This window comes from Perca flavescens, chromosome 8 (assembly GCF_004354835.1).
Source record: "Perca flavescens isolate YP-PL-M2 chromosome 8, PFLA_1.0, whole genome shotgun sequence".
NCBI classification, from domain to species: Eukaryota; Metazoa; Chordata; class Actinopteri; order Perciformes; family Percidae; genus Perca; species Perca flavescens.
Genome location: NC_041338.1, coordinates 14,812,411 through 14,832,775, shown reverse-complemented (window position 1 = coordinate 14,832,775; position 20,365 = coordinate 14,812,411). Strand labels below are relative to the sequence as shown.

At 40.4% G+C, this 20,365-nt stretch overlaps 2 protein-coding genes across 7 annotated transcripts in view; both read right to left on the bottom strand.

The window, feature by feature from the left end:
• The window catches only part of rassf7a (Ras association domain family member 7a), a 39,238-nt gene extending 33,521 nt beyond the window's left edge, over positions 1–5,717 (bottom strand). For 2 of the 5 annotated variants that reach the window (XM_028586456.1, XM_028586455.1), the window contains exons 1-2: positions 5,630–5,717; positions 324–451 (exon numbers count right to left, since the gene is read on the bottom strand). The gene's annotated coding sequence lies outside the window, so the exon portion shown is untranslated. Of the gene's footprint in view, positions 1–323; positions 452–5,410; positions 5,559–5,629 lie in introns of all 5 variants that reach the window. The other 3 variants (XM_028586459.1, XM_028586458.1, XM_028586457.1) reach the window with 2 other exon arrangements.
• Positions 5,718–9,837: 4,120 nt separating this feature from the next.
• Positions 9,838–19,918, bottom strand: lrrc56 (leucine rich repeat containing 56). Of its 2 annotated transcripts, none has more exons than XM_028585909.1 (13): positions 19,614–19,918; positions 19,143–19,323; positions 18,508–18,595; positions 17,700–17,760; positions 16,351–16,447; positions 15,982–16,179; positions 13,464–13,641; positions 13,140–13,370; positions 12,835–12,902; positions 11,804–11,946; positions 11,349–11,542; positions 10,897–11,245; positions 9,838–10,531 (listed from the first exon to the last, which is right to left on the bottom strand). In XM_028585909.1, exons 2-13 carry the CDS (start codon positions 19,308–19,310, stop codon positions 10,354–10,356), a joined length of 1,953 nt encoding a protein of 650 aa, XP_028441710.1. In that variant the 5' UTR covers positions 19,311–19,323; positions 19,614–19,918; the 3' UTR covers positions 9,838–10,353. The 2 variants fall into 2 exon arrangements, with proteins under 2 accessions (XP_028441710.1, XP_028441709.1); XM_028585908.1 differs by having other exon boundaries at positions 9,838–10,526.
• Between the last annotated feature and the right edge of the window lie 447 nt (positions 19,919–20,365).

The window sequence follows — 20,365 nt, the reverse complement described above, 5'->3', positions numbered from 1 at the left end:
ATGATTCATTATCAGTTAACATCACTTAATCTTATATGGTCACAGGGTTAAGCAAGCATTTTCCTTAAGACGTCAAATGATGTTACCGTGTTGACTAATAAGACTAATAAGAGCATCTGTCAAATAGACAAAGACTAACTTAGATTTAACTTTAAAACAATAAGTCATTGTTTAATCAACGACTAATATGTCCTTTACAATGTATGATTTTTGCAGTATTGAAAACAAGTTCAGGCATGTGTTCCACTAAAAAAGAAACCACTCAGTGAAAAGAAAAAAAAAGAAAAAAACACTCAACAAACAAGACCATTTGTTTCACTCACCTCCTGTAGTCTAATGGTCTCGGTGACTGCCTGCCCAATGAAAAAGGAGAAGAGGGAGAGGAGGAAGAACCACACAGCCCTGTCACTGTCTGTGTGCCGTGCTCACGGGCTACCTGCTCCACCACAGCCTGTGCAAGAGAGTGACAGAGAGAGACCGGCTTAGAGCAATGCAGACGGGAGGGAGGAGGGAGGGGGGAGGCAGCTGCAGAGAAAAGTGAAGTGGTTCCGCCATTCCCCGTCACCCAGGAAACCAACGCTCTTTCAAAGAAAATCGGCCAATGGAAAACACCGGCAATTGTGTTCAGACAAAAAGTCACATGACTGCCAAAACACCACTCCCTATGCACGGAGAGAGAAGGGAAGAAAATAAAAGAAGTATGGTGATGGGGGCTGGAGGGTGATAAAGAAGGGGGGGAATACAAAAAGACAAGGGCAGAAAGAAAAAGAAAAACAGAAAAAGAAGCAAAGTAAAGCAGATAGTGAGTAGTAGAGAATTTGAGTTGGGCTACAGGGCAGGGAAACAGGTCACCAGGCCTGACTCCATCCCATAACTGCAAGGAGGAGCCAACTATTTCCACTTCATCTTCCCCACAGCAGCTTTCTACCAAACGGCTTGGCTGTAGCCTTTTCATTTTTGCTGATACAGGAACAATGCTGAGCAGCACAGTGTGACACTAATGGTATAGCTCTATCTCTAGCTGACACAGACTCAGACATTACCTATCTACTCCCATATTGGGCTATTTATATACAGAGCATACAAAACATGCAGGAAGAAGTTTCTTCCTACACTGTGTTCAACCCATATTGTACTGACCATCACTCGTAACCAAAAGCACTTTTGAAAGTTACCTCATCACTTTTGTCACAATTTCTCTTTCATTACATTAGGTGAAATCAATAAAGAAGCACAAGTTAAAGCTTAGGTTATGTCAGTTGGTTAACAGTAGATATTGCTGTTAAAGGTGCCGTAGGTAGGGTTGGGAAGATCCAGGACTTAGCCCAAAAAATTTGAACATCAACAACTTCTCAGTCCCCTCTTTCCGCTAAAGCCCAAAACGGTCTCCTAGGCCCCTCCCCCCACAAGGGAGAATGAATGTGTGAGAATGAGCAATGATTGATTGACACGCAGTTAGATACACCCCCCTGGCCCTGATTGGTGCATCTGAACAGGGAGCTGTAGGTGGTATACCTGCTTGATGTAGTTCTACTGGAACATAGGGTCAGTTTCAGAAAATATGACAGAAAGTTAGTTTTAGAAGGCTTACCTACTGCACCTTTAAATGCTACAGTAGGGTTCAGATTATAACAAATTCATGACTTGTGATGTTTCTTTTGTTTCTATTTCCATGTAGGTTGCTAAAACATTTAAAATCGTGGCTTATTTTTGGTAAGGGTTAGGAATTATTCTTTAAGATAGTTTTTTTTGTTGTTGATAGCGGGGACACCTGTTAAAGTTAGGCTGACAACCAAAATGCGCACAAATAAGGTGCCGAAAAAGGAAACAGAAGAGAAATCTGAATTCACACCATTTTAATTAATTTTTTTTTTTTATCCCAATAATTAGGCATTTTTTAAAAGTGTTCTGACAATTCTTTGATGGCTGATGAGACACTGGATCTGGCAATACTGGCTCATGTGTGTTTGTTTGTTTTTTACAGTGGTGGTTGTCAACCTGTGAGTAATGGGCAACAATGGGCATGCTTTTGTCAACCGGTCAAAAGCAGAGGGTATTCATAAATATTTTGATCATTAGTCTTTAAATTGAACAGCCATAGATAAATTATAGTAAAACAGGTAAGGCAAATAAACAAATTAACCGTTCCATTTACTTACTATAGTGTCCAGTATCTATCAGAAATCTGCTGCCACACTCACCTATGTATGCCACCATTCACATTTTGTTCTATTTTAAAGTGCAAACTAGTAGGTCATATTAGGTCTATGAGGGCATATTCAAGCACACTTGCTATATTTATTCATGTTTGCACTGCAAACACAAAATGGTTGGAGTGGAACACGAATCAGAAGAGACAGAACCTTTGAACCAGCGGTGCCGGCCACAGTGGTGTGTGATGAACATGGCCGAGAAGCACAGGGCAGATCTACTAAATGAATTTCCCCAAGGGAACAAATTACTATATGGAGTGGCATGCACTGTATGCAAAATATTATTGTTTAGGGTGTTAAGAGTGATAACGGTATGCTATCAAATCAATGTTATTTTTATACATATAGCCCCAATATCATAAATCACAAATTGCCTCACGGGGCTCTAGAATCTATACCCTCAATCACCGCGAGACGCTCCATTCTGTCCAACTTCATGCTTTAGATGTAGAGGTGCTGACCCTCATGTTGAACAACAACAACAACAACAACAACAACAACAAAACAACAACAACAACAACAACAACAACAACAACCCCTTTGCGTGCAGTCAGAGCCCAATGACGCCAGCTGAGCCACATCATCTGCAAAAAGCAGCAATGCAGAAATCCCTTTTCAGGTTGACTAATTTGGTTCAATATTAGCAGGCGCCTGAAGAGAGAGTGCTGAAAATGCATTTTGCATAGTAGGAGTTATTTTCTCATCCTATGCGAGCGACCCCAATAATCTTCCCACCCCTAAAATCATTCTACTAGTGGTAGAATGATCTTACTCAGTCGGAGAACCACCAGTTTGCAGGATAGCGTCATCTGAAATCATCCTGAACAAAGAGACAAATACTGAAATGTTTTATATGAGCCATTTGTAGAAGTAAAAAACTTTCTCCAAAATCTCTATGAACGTGCATTGTAAAATGTTTGTGTTTTTACGATGTAAACTGGCATCTGCCCAGGGTAGTAAACTAAATTACAGTGAAGCTCTCCAGCATACATTCCCAACAGAACAGTAAGACTATACAGTCTACCAATGTTAGGCAACGGGTTTATTACTCAGACTGAAATCACACATCTATCACTCTCTCAGCAATATGCTGTACACTTGAACACAATCATCTGCCTTGTAATATATTGCCTCAGCGTCAGTAAATTGCCCTGTGGCAGGCAGATCTCATTCTCTGAAAAGCATTTAGGAAGTGAAAAGTGGCCCAATTACCTCTCCACAGAGTGAATGTGACAGGGTAGCTGATGAGCCAGGGCAAGGGAAGGTGACAAACCTGACAGTATCCAACGCATGGGCAGAAATGACAAGACTAAGCCTCCACTGATTTAAAAAAAAAAAAAAAAAAAAAAAGGTAATTGAGAGGACTACCTGAGGATTAACAATCCTGTATCAACTTGTCAATATATAATAGGCACATTCTGGCTCTGGGCTTACTGCTTATTCTTGGCATAGTCTTGCAAATAGAACATACAACCTGGGGATTAGACCTAATCATGAAATGACACTGACAGCAGTCTGCTCCACATGTTTGGGGAATAATAACTTTCAGTATGTGCAAGCTGCTCTTCTTTATTCACTAAACTGTCCATCCATTCTGCTTAAGACTATGTATAGTATTAAACTGAAGAGACTGAAAAATCTAAACAGAGCCTGTGGGGCTACATTTACACTTACATGAAGCTAAGTCAAATATGTGATATTTGGTACTTGATATTACAAGACAGCTGGTAGGCTAGTATACAATTTTCCTCTACGACTGTTCACATTAGATAATGATAAATAATTTCATTGCTGACAGCCATTTGCTTGAGATGCATTGTATGTGGTTGTGTGTGTGTGTGTGTGTGTGTGTGTGTGTGTGTGTGTGTGTGTGTGTGTGTGTGTGTGTGTTTTTCAGCTGGTAAACAACAAGTCCTTATTCTCTAGTACTGAGCAGCTGGACAGATGAGCGACCCTGGGCAACATATCGATATTATATCAATATCGTGATATCCGACTAGATATCATCTTAGATTTTGGATCTTGTAATATCATAATATGGCATAAGTGTTGTCTTTTCCTGGTTTTAAAGGCTGCATTACAGAAAAGTGATGTCATTTTTTTTAACTTACCAGACTGTTCTAGCTGTTCTATTATTTGCCTTTATCCACTTAGTCATTATATCCACATTATTGATGATTATTTATCTAAAATCTTATTGTGTAAAAATTTTGTGAAAGCACCAATAGGCAACACTACAATATCGTTGCATTATCGATATCGAGGTATTTGGTCAAAAATATCGGGATATTTGATTTTCTAAATAAATAAGATTTTTCTAACAAAATAAACTAATATAAGAACAAACTAATAATTTCTTGAAAAGAAAAGAACTAAGACTAAACCTTACATATGCCAGTTCTGGGATTATCAAAGAGGGTGTTTCTTTCTTTTGTTTTTAAGACCTGATCCAAAGACATAAAACATGTATGAAATGCTTATAGCCAAGAAATGAAGAGGCCAGAACATTTTACAAAGTTGAGCTACTCATGTGGTCGATCGGTGACGTGGGAAAGATAAAGAAAAGGGAAGAAAGCAACATGATAGAATTAAACAAGTAGTAAGCGGAGGAAGTACGAACAACAGACAAACAATAGATGCACAGGGACAAACTAGAAAAGGAAATTACAAGTTCCTCAATCAAATCAATCTACTCATTTAGCACAATTATGATTTTCTCAAAAACTAATCAATAGCGGTTGGGCGGCTATTGAAATAATTTTAAATACTTCCCTTAACTGTCAACAATTTAATTGTGCAGTATAAATTATGGATGTATTTTAACATAACTGTAAAAAAAAACACACACAAAAAAAACAATTAATTGCTAATTTAATGCAAAATGCAAATATCCTTGCAAATATCCTTGCACAATTTGACACGCAGATGATGATTATTATGATGATGATGATTATCATGATAATAATTAGGCCTATCTGTGTTGTTGTTGCTGTTATTGTTGTTGCTATTGCTGTTGTTGTTGAAGTTATATACTGCTGTGATTAAGTAGGCCTATTATTGACATTTTTATTTAACTTTAGCATGATAATAGTGTTTTTTGAACATATTTTGGTGTCAAAGTATCTATGCTAAATTAGTCGACCATCACTATTTGACTATTTATGCATTAGCATAACAAAGCAAAAAAGCCAACTTACTAAAAGCAAGTTCGTCGACGAATTCAAGTGTGATGTAGGCCTAGCGTGAGTCAGTGAGAAAAGTTTGGTATCCCAGGCACTTCATCGTTAGCCTGTCAGCATCCTGCAGGTGCAGCGCTCTGAGCAGCCAGTAGCACTTTGCTGCATCCTTTACCAAAAACATTTAAATGTCACATTATTCTGGCAGAAAATAAAACACAAGGTGTAAGAACAACTTACGGGGGATTTAGTAGTCGGGCTCGAAACGACGGTCAGCCGAGTGCCTCATCCTCTAGTCCCCGACGTCACGTCACAAGTGCTCCCTGGTGTCAAGCCATCCAGGAAATAGAAATAAAACCGTTTCCGGTTAGCAGTTTCAAATTAAAATCATTAAACTAGAATATTGTTGTAAACGTAATAGAGTGATAATGGGGAAAAAAACTATACAACTATGGAGAAATGTTCAATATATTTTTTTGTTCAAGAATATGAAATTCATATGCAACCCCTGTGTGCTTATACAAAATGCCATATAAAAGTAGCCTACATATGATTGGGTTACTAGGCTAGGTTTCTGAGTAACAGTCATGCCTAACAGCATGCACTAACACTACACATTTGTTTTTGTTTTTTTATGTTTTAATTTTTACTTTTTTTTAGTACTATCATGTAGCACTTTGGGATTTTGCGTAAATATAAAGTGCATTACAAATTAAATGTATTATTATTATTATTATTATTATTATTATTATTATTATTATTATTATTAACATACACTAACATTTTAGAGGGGCGGTGACTTGACTACTTGTCACCAAAAATGGTTTACCATTGTCAACACGGCTTGAGAAAGTCCCACACACACACAGCACAGAGCAGTAAATCTGTAACTGATGGCAGCAGAAGAGATTATACTAGGCTACACTGTCGGATTATCGTATTATACTATTATTGTTGGATATGTAACTAATTACGAGAGATTACACTTTGAAATCAGCCCTCATTGCAGTCCCTAGACTACATCTGATGTATGGGGGCTTGTCACATCATTCACAGAGGCCATGAGGTGATAGAGTCTGACAAAACAGATGCAGGGAGCATTCTCTTTAAAATATAGGCAACAACATGTCATCACATGTGTTTTAACTATGATTAGGAGGAAGTGTTAGAAGCGGAAGGTTGTAATTGCTTCTGTAATAATCTTTTCATCACATAAAACTGTCATTAATAAAGTGTCTGTGCTGTTCCCTAAACAAAAGGAAGAGAAACCATGTTATCACTGGCCTCAACATGGTTGGCCAATTAGATTTGTACTGGAATGCTTCAATTGACATTTTAAAAAATGGGTTGGCCCAAACATGTCTATAATAAAGTACTGAAAAGCTAAATAATTCACAAAATAATTTATAGCATATTAAAGGTAAATCATATATCCCTATATCCAGATGAATTTAGAAAAAAAAATGAAAATGAATGCTGCCCCCTAAAACCACTGAATCATGTTTATGGGGTCACATGTGGGTTTACCAACACACGTAAACTAAAATAAATGTTGTATTTGTCCCACAAATTACGATCAGTGGTCTAAAACAAGACTTTTTCCAACAACAACAAGAAACTTTTTTTCTTAAAAGCATGCCAAGTTACTGTAATATCAAAATCATGTATGCAATATTAGTAGGCCAGAAAACCAGTTTCTCTCCTAGTCCCACAGCATTTCTTCTGCTCATAGGTACTGAACAATTACCTTGAAACAGATTGAGCGGGATACGCAGTATTAGCTGCAGTATATCAATTCTGCATTACAAAACAATGAGTCATTAGTGTGACATTGCTTTTTGAAAAAAAAATATCTCTATTATCTCTGATTGCTTTTATACAAAAAATCACAAAAGCAAAAAAAGTTAATTCATTTAATTGGTTTTAAGTTAAAAAATAATTCTCTGATGTGTATTTGGAGCTTCTGAGGGGCTCGATCATGTTAAATTAAACCAACATTAATCGTGGAACTCAGGCAGGTATATATTAATACAAAGACAATGAAATTATCTGTATACATTAAATGTATTGTATCAGCACCCAAGTGTATCACCTTCCTTTGTCACAAAAATGAGATTAAATTCAGAAAGCTCTAAATCTAAAGCAGTAATTGTGAGTAACTTAATGCCTTTTGTATGCCATTATGGACTTCATGTCTGCATGTGGATGTAAAGGTGTCAACAGAAAATAAGTTATGGAGCCTAAATATCTTATCTTGCATTGAATGGAATGTTCCTTCCGGCTGTAGTCTTATTTGCACTAGCAGCTTCTCCGGGGCCTGTCTGAACTCATACTGTAGGTATTTCCAGTTATAACGCCTGCGAGGCAAAGTGACCTGTATCAAGTCGAAACAAGAAGCAAGCTTCTTATGCTGATTTAATTAAATTGGCATTCCCTTTCAGTCAAAAAGTTATGTTGGTGTGTGTTTTTGTTTCCCTGTAATTTATTCACACCCATCTTGTTAGCTGCAGTTACAACATGAAGGAACAGCAGTATTGCATGCAGATAGATTATTATATAAAACTCCTCTGATAGCTGTGAGTCCTACTTGATATGATTATACATTTAAATGAATCACAATAACCACATCTGGTATTTGTTTTAGTGGTATTCACAGCATGTGTTGACACAGTTTCTCCACTTCAGTCTGACAGAAAGATATGCAGTTTGTTTGTATTTGTGACAGGGAGGGACTTATTTTGCTGTTGTGTGCTCTATTATCCATTATTGTTTACCTTGATAACATTAGCCTCCTGTTTTCTTTTTATGATCATCTCTGGGGAAAAGGTTTCACAAAGCAAATTTGTGAAGCGGTGGCATTGCAGTGCTATAATTGTCTTTTTAATTAGATTGTTTGGTTAAAAAGGCCACCTCCATGGACCCTGGCTTTTCTACAGTGTTGTTTTATTAGATAAAAGAGAGACAACGGCTTTTTAGAAGAAACCATTTCCCCTTTGACAATTGTGGTAACTCAAAATGCAAAAAGAAAATAAATCATTGCTAAAAAACCTAACTGAAACTGTTGTTAACTTTAAATCAAACATATTAGAGGAACTGGTTTTTCTTTACAATCTGATATTCAGCTTTTCTCACAGTGTCTACCATTCCAAAGCAATGGAGGAAAACAAGGTCCTTTTGGTTTGTCACATCATCTGATAATAACTGGGGAGTGGAGGAAAGCTTCTCACAGGCCAGATAAGGTCCCCAGTCCCGACCAGCTGTGAGAATGATTCCTTTCAGAAAATTACAAGACTGTTCAGAGAAAAGTAGGTGGACACTATCCCACTTTCCCACCATAAAATGCCTCTCCTTTCATTCCACTCTCCCTCATCTGTGTCCATGAGAAGCAATAGCACCGGTGAGAGGGGAGCAGGGCTGAAAACACCTGACAGGGAGAGAGGGAGCCAAGCAATGCAACAAACCAAGCTGCCCTGTGAGAGGATTATCGGAGGTGATACAGTTAGGCTATGTGGTGGAAACAGTTGCTAGAAGACAAGAAATGCGCTAACACGTTACATAAGAGCTGTCTCACAGTTGAGTGGACATACACACATTATACATTCCTATGTGTACATCTCTTAATCCATTGCTGCGGTGAGGAGTATTAGCAGTTCTCTCGAGATCTAATGACTGCCTGTGCCTTGTTACTTTGACTCATTTATTTACATCCTGTTTGTGCGGACAGAACTGAAGCACATATGCCAGAAATATGGGAAGTGCTTAAATGTGTGTGCGTGTGTGTGTGTGTGTTCACATTAGGTATGATTGGTGTGACACCTTCAAAACAAACTGCTACCTTTAAAATTATACGTCCTTAAGAACTAAGATGTGGCTGCCTCTCTGGTCCTCATCCACCCAAATCACAACTATGTCTCAGGACACGATCAGTCTGAGTGTCCTTCATGGTGTAATGGATGGGTAATTTTCCATAGCTCTATGAAGACAACAGGATATGTCACAGTTAGAACATACAAACTCTAAATGGACTTGATTTGTTCCACTCCATTACTCATCCTGTGTATCCGTCAATACATCATGAATTCTCTCCTGTATTGGCAGTGTGCAGGGCCAAACCATGTGTGCTTAATGCTAGTACATTGTAAATTACACTGTATGATGCAGATCTGGCCATGGATGTGGACAAACAGGGAACAACATGAATGAATCTTGTGTTTCAAGGTGGTGGATTTAAAGGGTGGCTCGACAGAGGTGGTTAGAACATAGAGTACCTATGGGTTAAAACAAAGTAATTAGTTTTTGATAGGCAGTGCCCTCAAGTGGCCAAATGTGACTATTACACCACGAATATCAGGACAATTACTGTCACTGTAGAAAACCTTAGCTGACATTATCCTTCAAATTTTAGCAACCATACAGCTCAGTTTTAATAAAAAAAAGAGAATCTCAAATCGATTGAAGTTTTTGTTTTAATTGGGTAAAACACAAGGTAGCATTTGAGTTAGAACAATTCAAAGTTTCAACCTGAGAAATGCAAAAGTGAGGTTTTAGTCACATCCCCTTTATTATTCATCCAACACAGCCATCAGGAAACCAACAATTCAGTAGCATTAGAAGGATAATCTCAGTCCTCCAGATACACGGTTGTTCACACTCATACACTCGTGTTAATTACTCAAAAACTCATGAGTTCACTGAATGTTGGTGTGTTGATGAGTCCCAACTCATCTGGAAATGCTTTCAATATATTCTGGGTCTTTTTCTTTTTTTTTTTTAAAAGGAGAGAGAGAGAACATCATATGGCAAAAATACAGGTAATTCCAACACACCTCAAAGCATGGAGTGAGTGAGCAAGTGAATGCCCCGTAATGTCTTCCATGCTACCACTTTGTTCCTAAGGGTATACAATGGTCATATTAATCATACTGATCACTGGCCAGGCATCCAAACAACTGCCCATTCTGTGGTCAGTCGGGCTGTGAGCTCCCTCTGCAGGGTTGGTGTATGTGGTGCTGGTGATGTTTCTGTAGAGCTGCTCTGGCTGTGTGAGGACGAGTAATTGCTGGTCTGTCCAGGACTTTGGACATCTGAGGAGTTAGAAGATGCTTGCTGCCAGACTGTATACTGGATAAGTCCATCTCTGTACTGAAAGACAGAGAACCTTTCTTTAGTACCACCCCATATGAAGAAATGAAGTTGAACTCAAACGGTTACACAGTGTTAATTAACAACTAGTCACGATCAATTGAAGATCACATCATGCATTTGGAAAAAAAAAAGACATGGTCATGTTTTTCAAACAATCACTGATGAATTGTACTAACATCCCCAGTTTAATTCAAAGTTCAATTCAGTATGCTATCTACAAATGCATAGCTTTTTGGAATTTACAACAGTTTAAACTACATAAGCAAAACAGGAGAGTTAAACAGCAAAATGTATTTTTTTATACTGTATACCGTAAATGCATACACATTGGTATATAAAAGTAAACGTTAATAACGCCATACCTTGAACCCATGAGCTCTTTACCCAGGGCACTTGTTGGAGGGGGGCGGGGTATGTGTGCAGGCTGGGGTAACAGAGGCACATCAGTCCTGGTCCACTGCGGGACCCTCTGGAGTGTCAGGTCCGTGTCTCCTGCGGTTGTACCTGTCCCAGGGGAGCGCCCTACTCTGCTGAAATCAGGTGAGTGTTCGGAGTTGGTCTGGCTGAGTCGAAGCCTACGTGCGCGGATCCCTGGTGGCTTGCGATTAGCTGTTGGTGCGGGTGTTGGAGGGGGAGAAGGGCACAGTCTGGTGTCTGGGGACAGGGAGAGTCGAGACACCTCAGGGGATAAGGCCTCTCTCTGATGCAGGTCTGAAAACACAATCATTACAAAAGCTTTAACAGCTGCCATTATAGTACATACATAATTCTCTCCGTCTCTTTATAAGCAACAGCAAGTTTATTGAGTATTCACCTGGGGATAGAGACTGGAAAGAGGAATCTGGGGAGTCAAGGCTTTCACCATGCTTCTCCGCTCTGTGTTCTTCATCACTGCTGTCATTCCTTACACCGCCAAAGACTTCTTCTTCATCATCATCTTCCCCTTCATCACTGTGCTGGATGGCCAGGACCTGCGGTAATCTTTCTGTCTCTATGGCCTGGAGACGGCTGAAAAACAATGTAGAAATATATTTAGTTGTACCCCCCTAAGGTCAGAGGAAACCAGGTTGACAGCTGAAGCGAGAAACAATTTAGAAGACTTCTAAAATCCTAGATAGATAATCAGTACCCTTTTAACCCCGACTATCTGAGTCCTCATGGGTTGGAGACGGATCATATTCCAATTGCGAACAATGTGATGTCATCACGAGGTATTTAGTGTGTTTCCAGCTTAAGAAAAAAAGAGAGAGTTGTGTAAGTAGTTAGTACCTGCTGTGCTGCTCCCTCCAAGCTCTAAGCTCTGCAAACACATCAACGCGTTCTCTGACATCATGCTCCTCAAAGTCGTACGTGTGTTCCGGTACATGGATGGGCAGGTCCCGGGGGGTGAAAGTAGACCTGGTGGGAGCAGTCTAGGAGACCAAAGAGAGGGAGAAGGAACATGAACGGTAGGAGAGGAAGCTATGAAACATAATAGAATAGAGGCCAAGGAGCTGACTACATTGATTATGGATGGACACTGAAGTAATGGTCAGAGAGAGAGGGAGCGCAAACACAAGAGGGGCAGACAGAACAGGAGGGGAAGGTAAGAGGAAGGCAGAGTGACAGCAGCGGTGTGTGTGTATGCCAGTATGACAGATAACATGGCGTTGGCAGTGAGAGCCCCATCTGTCAAGTCTCTCGGACACTGTTGCACCCTTCACACATCTCCATCCCCTGTGTCCTCCCACCACCGTGCCTGTCCTCTCAGGTTTTTGTCCTCCTGCTAATAATTAGCTCCTTCTGTTTAGACTGACATGACATTAAAGAGATGAGCTGGTGGTGTTAGACAGCCATAATGGCCTGCCAAAGCCCATAAAGCTTGTTGTTCCTCTCAGTCGGAACTAAATGCTCTACTGTATGGGCCAGTTGAGGTGGTTCGTGCATCTGGTAAGGATGCCCCCTGGGCGCCTCCCTAGGGAAGTGTTCCAGGCCCGTCCAGCTGGGAGGAGGCCTCGGGGAAGACCCAGGACTAGGTGGAGGGATTATATCTCCAATCTGGCCTGGGAACGCCTCGGGATCCCCCAGTCGGAGCTGGTTAATGTTGCTCGGGAAAGGGAAGTTTGGGGTCCCCTGCTGGAGCTGCTCCCCCCGCGACCCGACACCGGATAAGCGGACGAAGATGGATGGATGGATGGATGGATGGATGGGAAAGGGCATGCGTGATAGCGTGACAGATTGGCGTGGATTCATTTGAGATCCAGGAACAAGACTGAATTAAAGGAATGTTGTTGTTTCTCCTTCCAACACACACCACCTACCCTCAACTTTTCTCTTCTTGCTCGAATAGCCTGGACTGGGTTTCCACAGAACAGGATCTTTCCAGCTCCTTCAAAAAGCAACGAATAAGAGAAACATTTCAGTGAATCAATCGGTTTTCTGACACAAAGCAACCCTCTTGGTGGCACTGTTGAGTAAAGATTGTAAAGTGTATCTGTACAGGTGGAAGGAACTGGCACTAAAACGAATCAAATGTAGAGGCGAAAATGCTGAGACAATGTGTCTGGATGTAGAAGATCTCACAGTGGAAAAATCTGTGTGAAAAACAGCCACAAGTGTGCCTAACCATGCGTCAGGATGCTGGTTTCTGCTTCCACTGTCGCTAGATCGGAGTCTGCAGATCCAGGTCTGGATCCAGGAGGGGAAAGAGCTCCAGGCCCGGTCGCTGACATGGGTCTGGAGCCAGTGTGGGGTCTGGAGCCTGCTGACGAGAGGGGCCAGACGCAAGAGCGGCTGGAAGCAGGGCGCCTTGCAGAGCCAGGTCTGCTGTAAGGACATGCGCCGTCTGCCCTTTCCTCTACAAAGACAGAAGTGATTGGCCCATTAAATACACAGCTGTAATTAACTGGCGTGCATCGAATCACTCAAAACAACATATACATACACGCACCGTCTTTAGTAGCTGCCTGAGAGGAGAGGACGTCTCTGATGGAGTTTCGGAGAATGGCCCAGTCCTCTCCCATGGTGCTGATGCAGCTCAGCCCGTCTTCCTCCACCCTTAAATCGTCTAGGTAACGCAGCTGGGGAACCAACTCCCTCACTGCAGCCCGATAACTATAGTCTGCTGTCTGGGTAGAAGGGAGGAAGCACAGGAAAGTAAGAGGCAGAGTGAATGTAGAGGACAGACAGGTGTTTGAAAGGGGACCAAACGTCAGTATTACAAGATGGATGGGGCGTTAAATGTACACACGGTAGTGTCCACTATGTTACACCTTAGTGCCTGACTGATATTTTTAATGATGACCACTTTCTGAAAAAAAAATGCGTACAGACTGATGAATGTGGAAAAATGCTAAAGTGAACATGTCTCACGCATAACCTATGAATTGTTAAACCTAATACAAAACATCTTACAGTCCACACAGTAAATTACATTTGTTTTGAAACTGGTAGTGATATCAACTCATACTGTATTCTGTCATTTCTCATTCTGTTATGGAGGTGAGATGCTGTACCTGCTGTTTATTCCATTTGGCTCCAAAGGTAAATGGAACTGTTACACTTGTAATCTAAATGATATTCCATGAGAAGGTACACTATACTGTACGTTAGCTATACTAAGTAATGCATAACTATATATTATGGGCTACATGATGCCCTACAGATAATAATAGAAACAGGATATGTTGTAAAGAGATGTCAGGTAATCATTTTGACGCACATTTAAAAAAAATATTGATTCATACAAATCAGTGATACACTAGCAGTCCAGTCATAGGACATTTCTAAATGTGTCAATAGTTATTAGCATCACATTCATATAATGCATATCAGCTAGCCTTAATTATTTCTTTTTTGCACTCGTTTTGAACATTATGGCATTTCAGTGAATCTGTGGAACTTCTTTGAGAGAGAGAGAGAGAGAGAGAGAGAGAGAGAGAGAGTCCAGTAAATCACTGAGCTACTGAGTGATCACATTAGAGCTCGGCACCCCTTCACCAAACCACACAGATGCAGTGAATAAAAAAAAAAAAAAAAGAAGAGAGTGAAGGGCTGGCAGGGAGGAAACGAAAGAGAAAAGAGGAGGAGAATAAGGGGTGGGTGAGAGGAAGTAAGCGGATGTGTGTGTTTGATGGAAAGAGAGAGAGCAAGAGGAGTGATAATTTGGCAAGAGAGCAAACCCAGGAACCCCGCAGTCGCTACAAAGCACAAGCCTAATGCATATTCAGCTCAGCATCTCCCCTCATTGCCCTAGTTTCCTAATTGTGCTGGTGGGTGTAAATAAACACATTCACAGTGGCCCAAAAAACTCACAGCACAATGTGTCTCGAATCAGCAGAAGGTGGAAATGCAGCTTCTACCTTGTATATCCAGGTACACTCAATTCCACTAAAAAGGGCCCATGGTAAGCAGCTTAATGCCGTAGTTATTTATACCCAATAAAATAAAAAAAATATATATTGGTCAGTTTTCAAAGAAATAAAACAGCTCTGTAATGTAGTAATAAAGCATTTTGTCTGTGTTATGATGACTCATGATGACTTAAGTTTAATTATTTTGATGCCTCCTGCTCTCCCAGTGTAGACCCAGATGGAGACCCAGATACTTAGCGATGAGATCACATGGAAACTTTCATGTCTCAGCACATGCTGATTACATTTCGGCAATTATCTGACAAAGCCATGAGGACTGACAGCCTGCTAGCACAGGAAAGACAACTAACCGAAAAATACTTACGTCAGAACCACAAGTTGCATTTGCAAGTTGGCTTTTACAACATCAACTGAATAAAACTGTTTTCTTTTGAGGAACTCGGCCCAGCTCCTTGCTCAAGCTTTTATTCAGCTTCAACCATTCTCTATTTTTTTTTAAATATATATATATATATATATATATACACACACATCTTTTACCAGATTGTTGTGAATCTGAGCCTTGCGGTATTTGGTGTTGGCTACTTCAGGTGGCAATGATCAAGGATTTTACATATGCTAATCTGGATAAGAACATTAGCTAAATGTTTATTGGACACGTACACACATACATACACATACACACACACACAACACACACACACACCTCCATGAAAGGTTTTTCTTGCATTACCATCAATGTCTGGATGGTGACACAATTGCTGATCAGGAATTACTGCTGGTCTTAATTACAGTACAGGAGGATACAGGACTTTTGTAGCTAATTTTGACTCTCCCTGATGTCTCAAATTCTACTACACTCCCTTTGAAACCATGCTTATTTGTCAAATAGCTGTGTGTGCTGAATCACAGAGGACCAACAAGGAGTCTGACAAGGACAGGAAAGTAGGTATGGTGAAGAAAAATCCAGCATTTGGAGTTATAGTGATCTACTGTATGTTACCTTATTCAAGTGCCATCACTTTTTGCACAAATATAAAATAATGATATTTCGTTTTGTGGTATCAACAACAGAAGCAGAACATAACCCCTTACCTGGATGGCAGTGGGGTTTGGGTGCACACACACAGGGTTTCCCTCCAGGGTAAGTGTCTGGAGTTTACCACACAACCCAAGATACTGAATCTGGACTAGGTCATCCACATCATTCCCTTCCAGATCTAACAGCTGCAGGTTCATTAGCATGCCAACCTGACTCAGGTCGGACACTTTGTTATAGGCCACATACAATTCCTGAAACAGAGAGAGGACGTACATAGAGGGTAGTAGAGATTGGTAGAGGGGAAGAAAATGTGTCCACATTTGTTAATTATTTACACCTTTAAAACATATTATATCATCATTCAAAACATGTAATAAAAAGAAACCTCTCCACTGAGCCATTTGTAACCTATAAACCACTACCTTGAGGGAGGAGAAAGTAGAAATGCCATCTAGGTCTTGGAGGGAGCAGCGAGACATCCACAGCACCTGCAGGTGGGAGAGGGTGGTTCCCAGGTCTCTAAGGAGACAAAATAGCACAAACTTGATTTAGCGGCAGGGAAGGGAGTTATGCAACACAGCGAATGATGGGAAAGGCTATCCAGTCCCTTGGCTACTGAAGCAAGAAACGCTTTTCTCTTCCACAATATGCAGGCCTCTTCTCTGCCTCCCAGTTGTCTCTACACAGCACACCCCTGCTCTGACCCTTCCAAAAGAGTCTCAGTCAGTGTATCTACACCCCTGTAACAGCCTCTCAACTACAGCTCCCACAGCCCAGAGCAGGAAATGCTATCAGAGGCAATGCACGTCCGGCTGGCTCTGCTCTGCTACTCTCAGGGTGGAGCGGACAGCACCCTATCTTTCTGTTTGTACTCTCTTATCCCTCAGCGGGCTCGCGGGTAACAATTCTCCACCTGTCCTGTTTTAAGTGTGTGTGTGTGTGTGTCATCCTGGAGGTTTATTGCCTTTCTTTTATCAGATTTTTGATGACACAGCTGTGGCTGCAATCAAACTGGTAGGACAATCCAGGAGAAACGGTGCATATTTCCTGTCTTTTTTTCCGGGACTGTCCAAGTAGACAAATCTGAAAGCTGATATGCCACAAACCCCTTTGTGTCCTATTGTGAGACAGGTGGGTGAACCTGTTCCCCATGTGTATTTATCTCTAAAACTACTGAACACCAGATCTGTTGGCGTCTAGTTTACATGCAGCAACATGCATCTTCCATGCAGAAATTTTTCTATTATAAGTCCCTGTTGGAAAACCTTGGCAGAAGCAGAGCCGAGCTCTACACATGCACTGCAACCACACTAAACTCTTTTTTTTTTTTTTTTTTTTTTTTTTTACCATCAAGTACACATCCTTGTGACTTCTGACCTGCTATTCTGCTTCAAAGAACTGTCTTTTTATAGCCCTCTCGCTAAAGCATGACAGTAATCCCCATGTGTCCATCAAATCACAGTTTCTCTTTACGGAAAGACCTGCACCTGCTTGCTTTGCTTTTAAAACGTAAGTTAAACATGAAATGGGTCATACAGTGTCAAGAAGCGTACATTACTTGCACAAATTCAGTTTAGTTTAAAACCGTGTTTAAGTTTTGGTTTCGGGATTAGCAGCTTTCTAAGAATCTCTAGCATTTCATGATGTCAACATAATAGGAGTGTCACTTTGTGTGTTCTCTTAGGAACAGGCTGTTTTTGTTTTTTTTCAAGAATACCAAGCAGAAAGAAAACAAAAAGGTGGCATTTGTGTTATGTAACTTTATGCTTACCTTACTGACATAATTGTGCTGTTGTTCATTTTGAGCTGCACCAGCTTGGGCAAGTAGGCACCTGCAAGATGATCAGATAAACAAAGCCATTTTTCTCATGTTCGTGTGACTTAAGGGTGATTATGTTTTGGGATTCAAACTCCTGGTTTAAATCACCTCACCTTTAGTCAACTCATCAGGCATTAGATGTCAATTAGTTAAAAAGGAAGAGCACCTACAGTGGCAGGCTAGGCATGACTCACACATGACCAGACACTGCTCTGTCATGCCTGCGCTCGTTGTGCAATTTACAGTTTTTTCAGGACTAAGGTGATGATAATGAAGATGCTCCTACACCATTATCAGCTCAGTCATCCTGCACTGAGGTTGGAACACCTGAGAGGAAATCTAGTATGGATACGTTGTGTGCGTCATAGCAATGTCTTTATTTGTCTCTTATCTGGTTCTGGTTTGTCTTTTTCTATGTGGTCATTGGTAAGCATCGGTTATGAATCATCAGTGTACACAGTGTTAAAAACCTGTGTCAGACTTTCAGTATTTTTCAAATCTGTGTCAGACTTTCGGTGTTTTTCAAATCTGTGTCAGACTTTCAGTGTTTTTCAAATCTGAATTTAAGTTTAATAGGAGTTACCGTATATGGATATGTTCGCAACTTCCATAAGGAACACTAGACATAAAAAATAAAACCAATGCAAACAACAAACGGTGAGCCCTAATGAGTACACATACAAACTTTTTGTACCCGTGCAATATGGTTTGAAACAGTTGATTTACATTTGTAAATGCCCTGATGTACTGTGTAGCTTACCAAAGTTAGCCAGTGTATTTTCTTGTGTGTCTACGCAGATCTCCAGCGAGGTCACTTGAGAGAGGTCCCGAGTTCCACACAGCGATTCCTATGAGGGACAGAAATGAATTGGCATGTGCTGAACTGGATTTGGTCTCTACTCCACATAGTCTCATCATTCAATATTTACCTCAAACATACACCTATTCATTTGATGTAACAAATAATGTGAAGCCAGTGATGTGAAATAATTCTGTCTGCCCACCTCACCTTGACACAACAATCTGCACAGCTTAGTTAGTGTTCATAGAGTCGTTCATCAGGCGTAGGAGAGGGCAACAACAGAATTATCTCATGGCAATACACACATAAAATACAGGCAGTACGCATACAGTAGATGTTACATGTTGATATGTGCAATGTTATCCCTCAAACCCAGGCTCCACAGACATCTTGGAATTCAGCTATGTTAATGCCTCTCCTAGGCTACTGCTGTAAAGTCCACTAGAATGAAAATAACAGATATCTCAGATAATAGAGGCTACAGCCTATTAGGCACATAGACTAACCACGTATATCAGACAAAGACAATGGAGGACATGGTGTATCAGTGGGATGAACACTGACAGCATCCTTAGGCACTTCTGTGAACTTACCAGCTTCTCTGGAGAGAGGTAAAGCTCCACTGCTGCTTCAGAGTCCTCGCATGGTTTCGTGGCAGGAGTTGGGTTGATGTGGCCTGATCCACTCGGCTCAGTCACTAGGACCCGTGCTGTGCCGGGCCGGACCTCCTGGGGCACAGAGCCATGATGACAGCAACTCATCTCTCACGGCTGCCTGAAATGAACAATAAGGAAGTGTCTTACCAACATGCTTGAATGGCTTTCTAACAAAGAGGAAATACGAACTAGTAATCTGTCTATATTTAGTTTATCTAACTATCGTTACATTCAGCTTAGCTTACAAACTAACGTTAGCTAGCTTTAACTGATATGGTTAGCTAAATGTTGACCTAATGAGGGAGGCAAATTAATGAATGTTCTACATCTAAGCTCATTCCAGCCACATGTACTTCCAACATAATATTATATAGTAGTTTAATATAAAATATATATATGTAACGTTACCTGTTGCAGAAAACTGCAGGCTAAAAAGATCTAACGTTATACATTTTACAGACTGAGAGCACTTTGCTTACAAGCAAAAGTTTGCTTGACAACCACATACGACTTCCTGGATACGGCACGGAACGACCCGTGGCTCCCTGGGATATGTAGTGCACGTGTAACGGTTATCGATTCAGTGGAACTCTTGCGGTTAAACGTTAACTAATAATTAATATGGCTACTATTATCAAAGATAAATTTGTCTCGGTTTTTACCATTTACTAACGTTACAACCACCCGCCTAATCTGGTCTGGTGCTGCCTTCACATGCTCGTTGTAAACTCTGGCTTTGGATATGTCAAATTCATGTGGTTGAAATTATTTAAATAATTGTATTTGTTACAACAATGTTTTTTTCCTGATGGCTGTTTATCTAAATTTAACACTAAATCTACTTTTGGATGCAGTGTCAGAATGAAGAGGAGCCATGTATGCCTATGTTGATTCTGATTTCTTTAGACTAAATATCTTAAAATTAGACAAAAACAGAGTTTTAGACAAAAAAATAAATAAAATAAAATAAATTAGCAGGGATGTAATATTCTCCACCAGAAGTGCATGTTTTTCCGGTGACGAGCGGGCTTTGTAAAACAACCATTAGGCCAAAATTAGTTCAAATCTAGGGGGTGTATTTATAAATAAAATGTCTAGTCATTTTTTTTTTTTATGCTCAGAAAATTTTAAAGTTTGGTTGGTGGTTAGTTTTCTCAAGT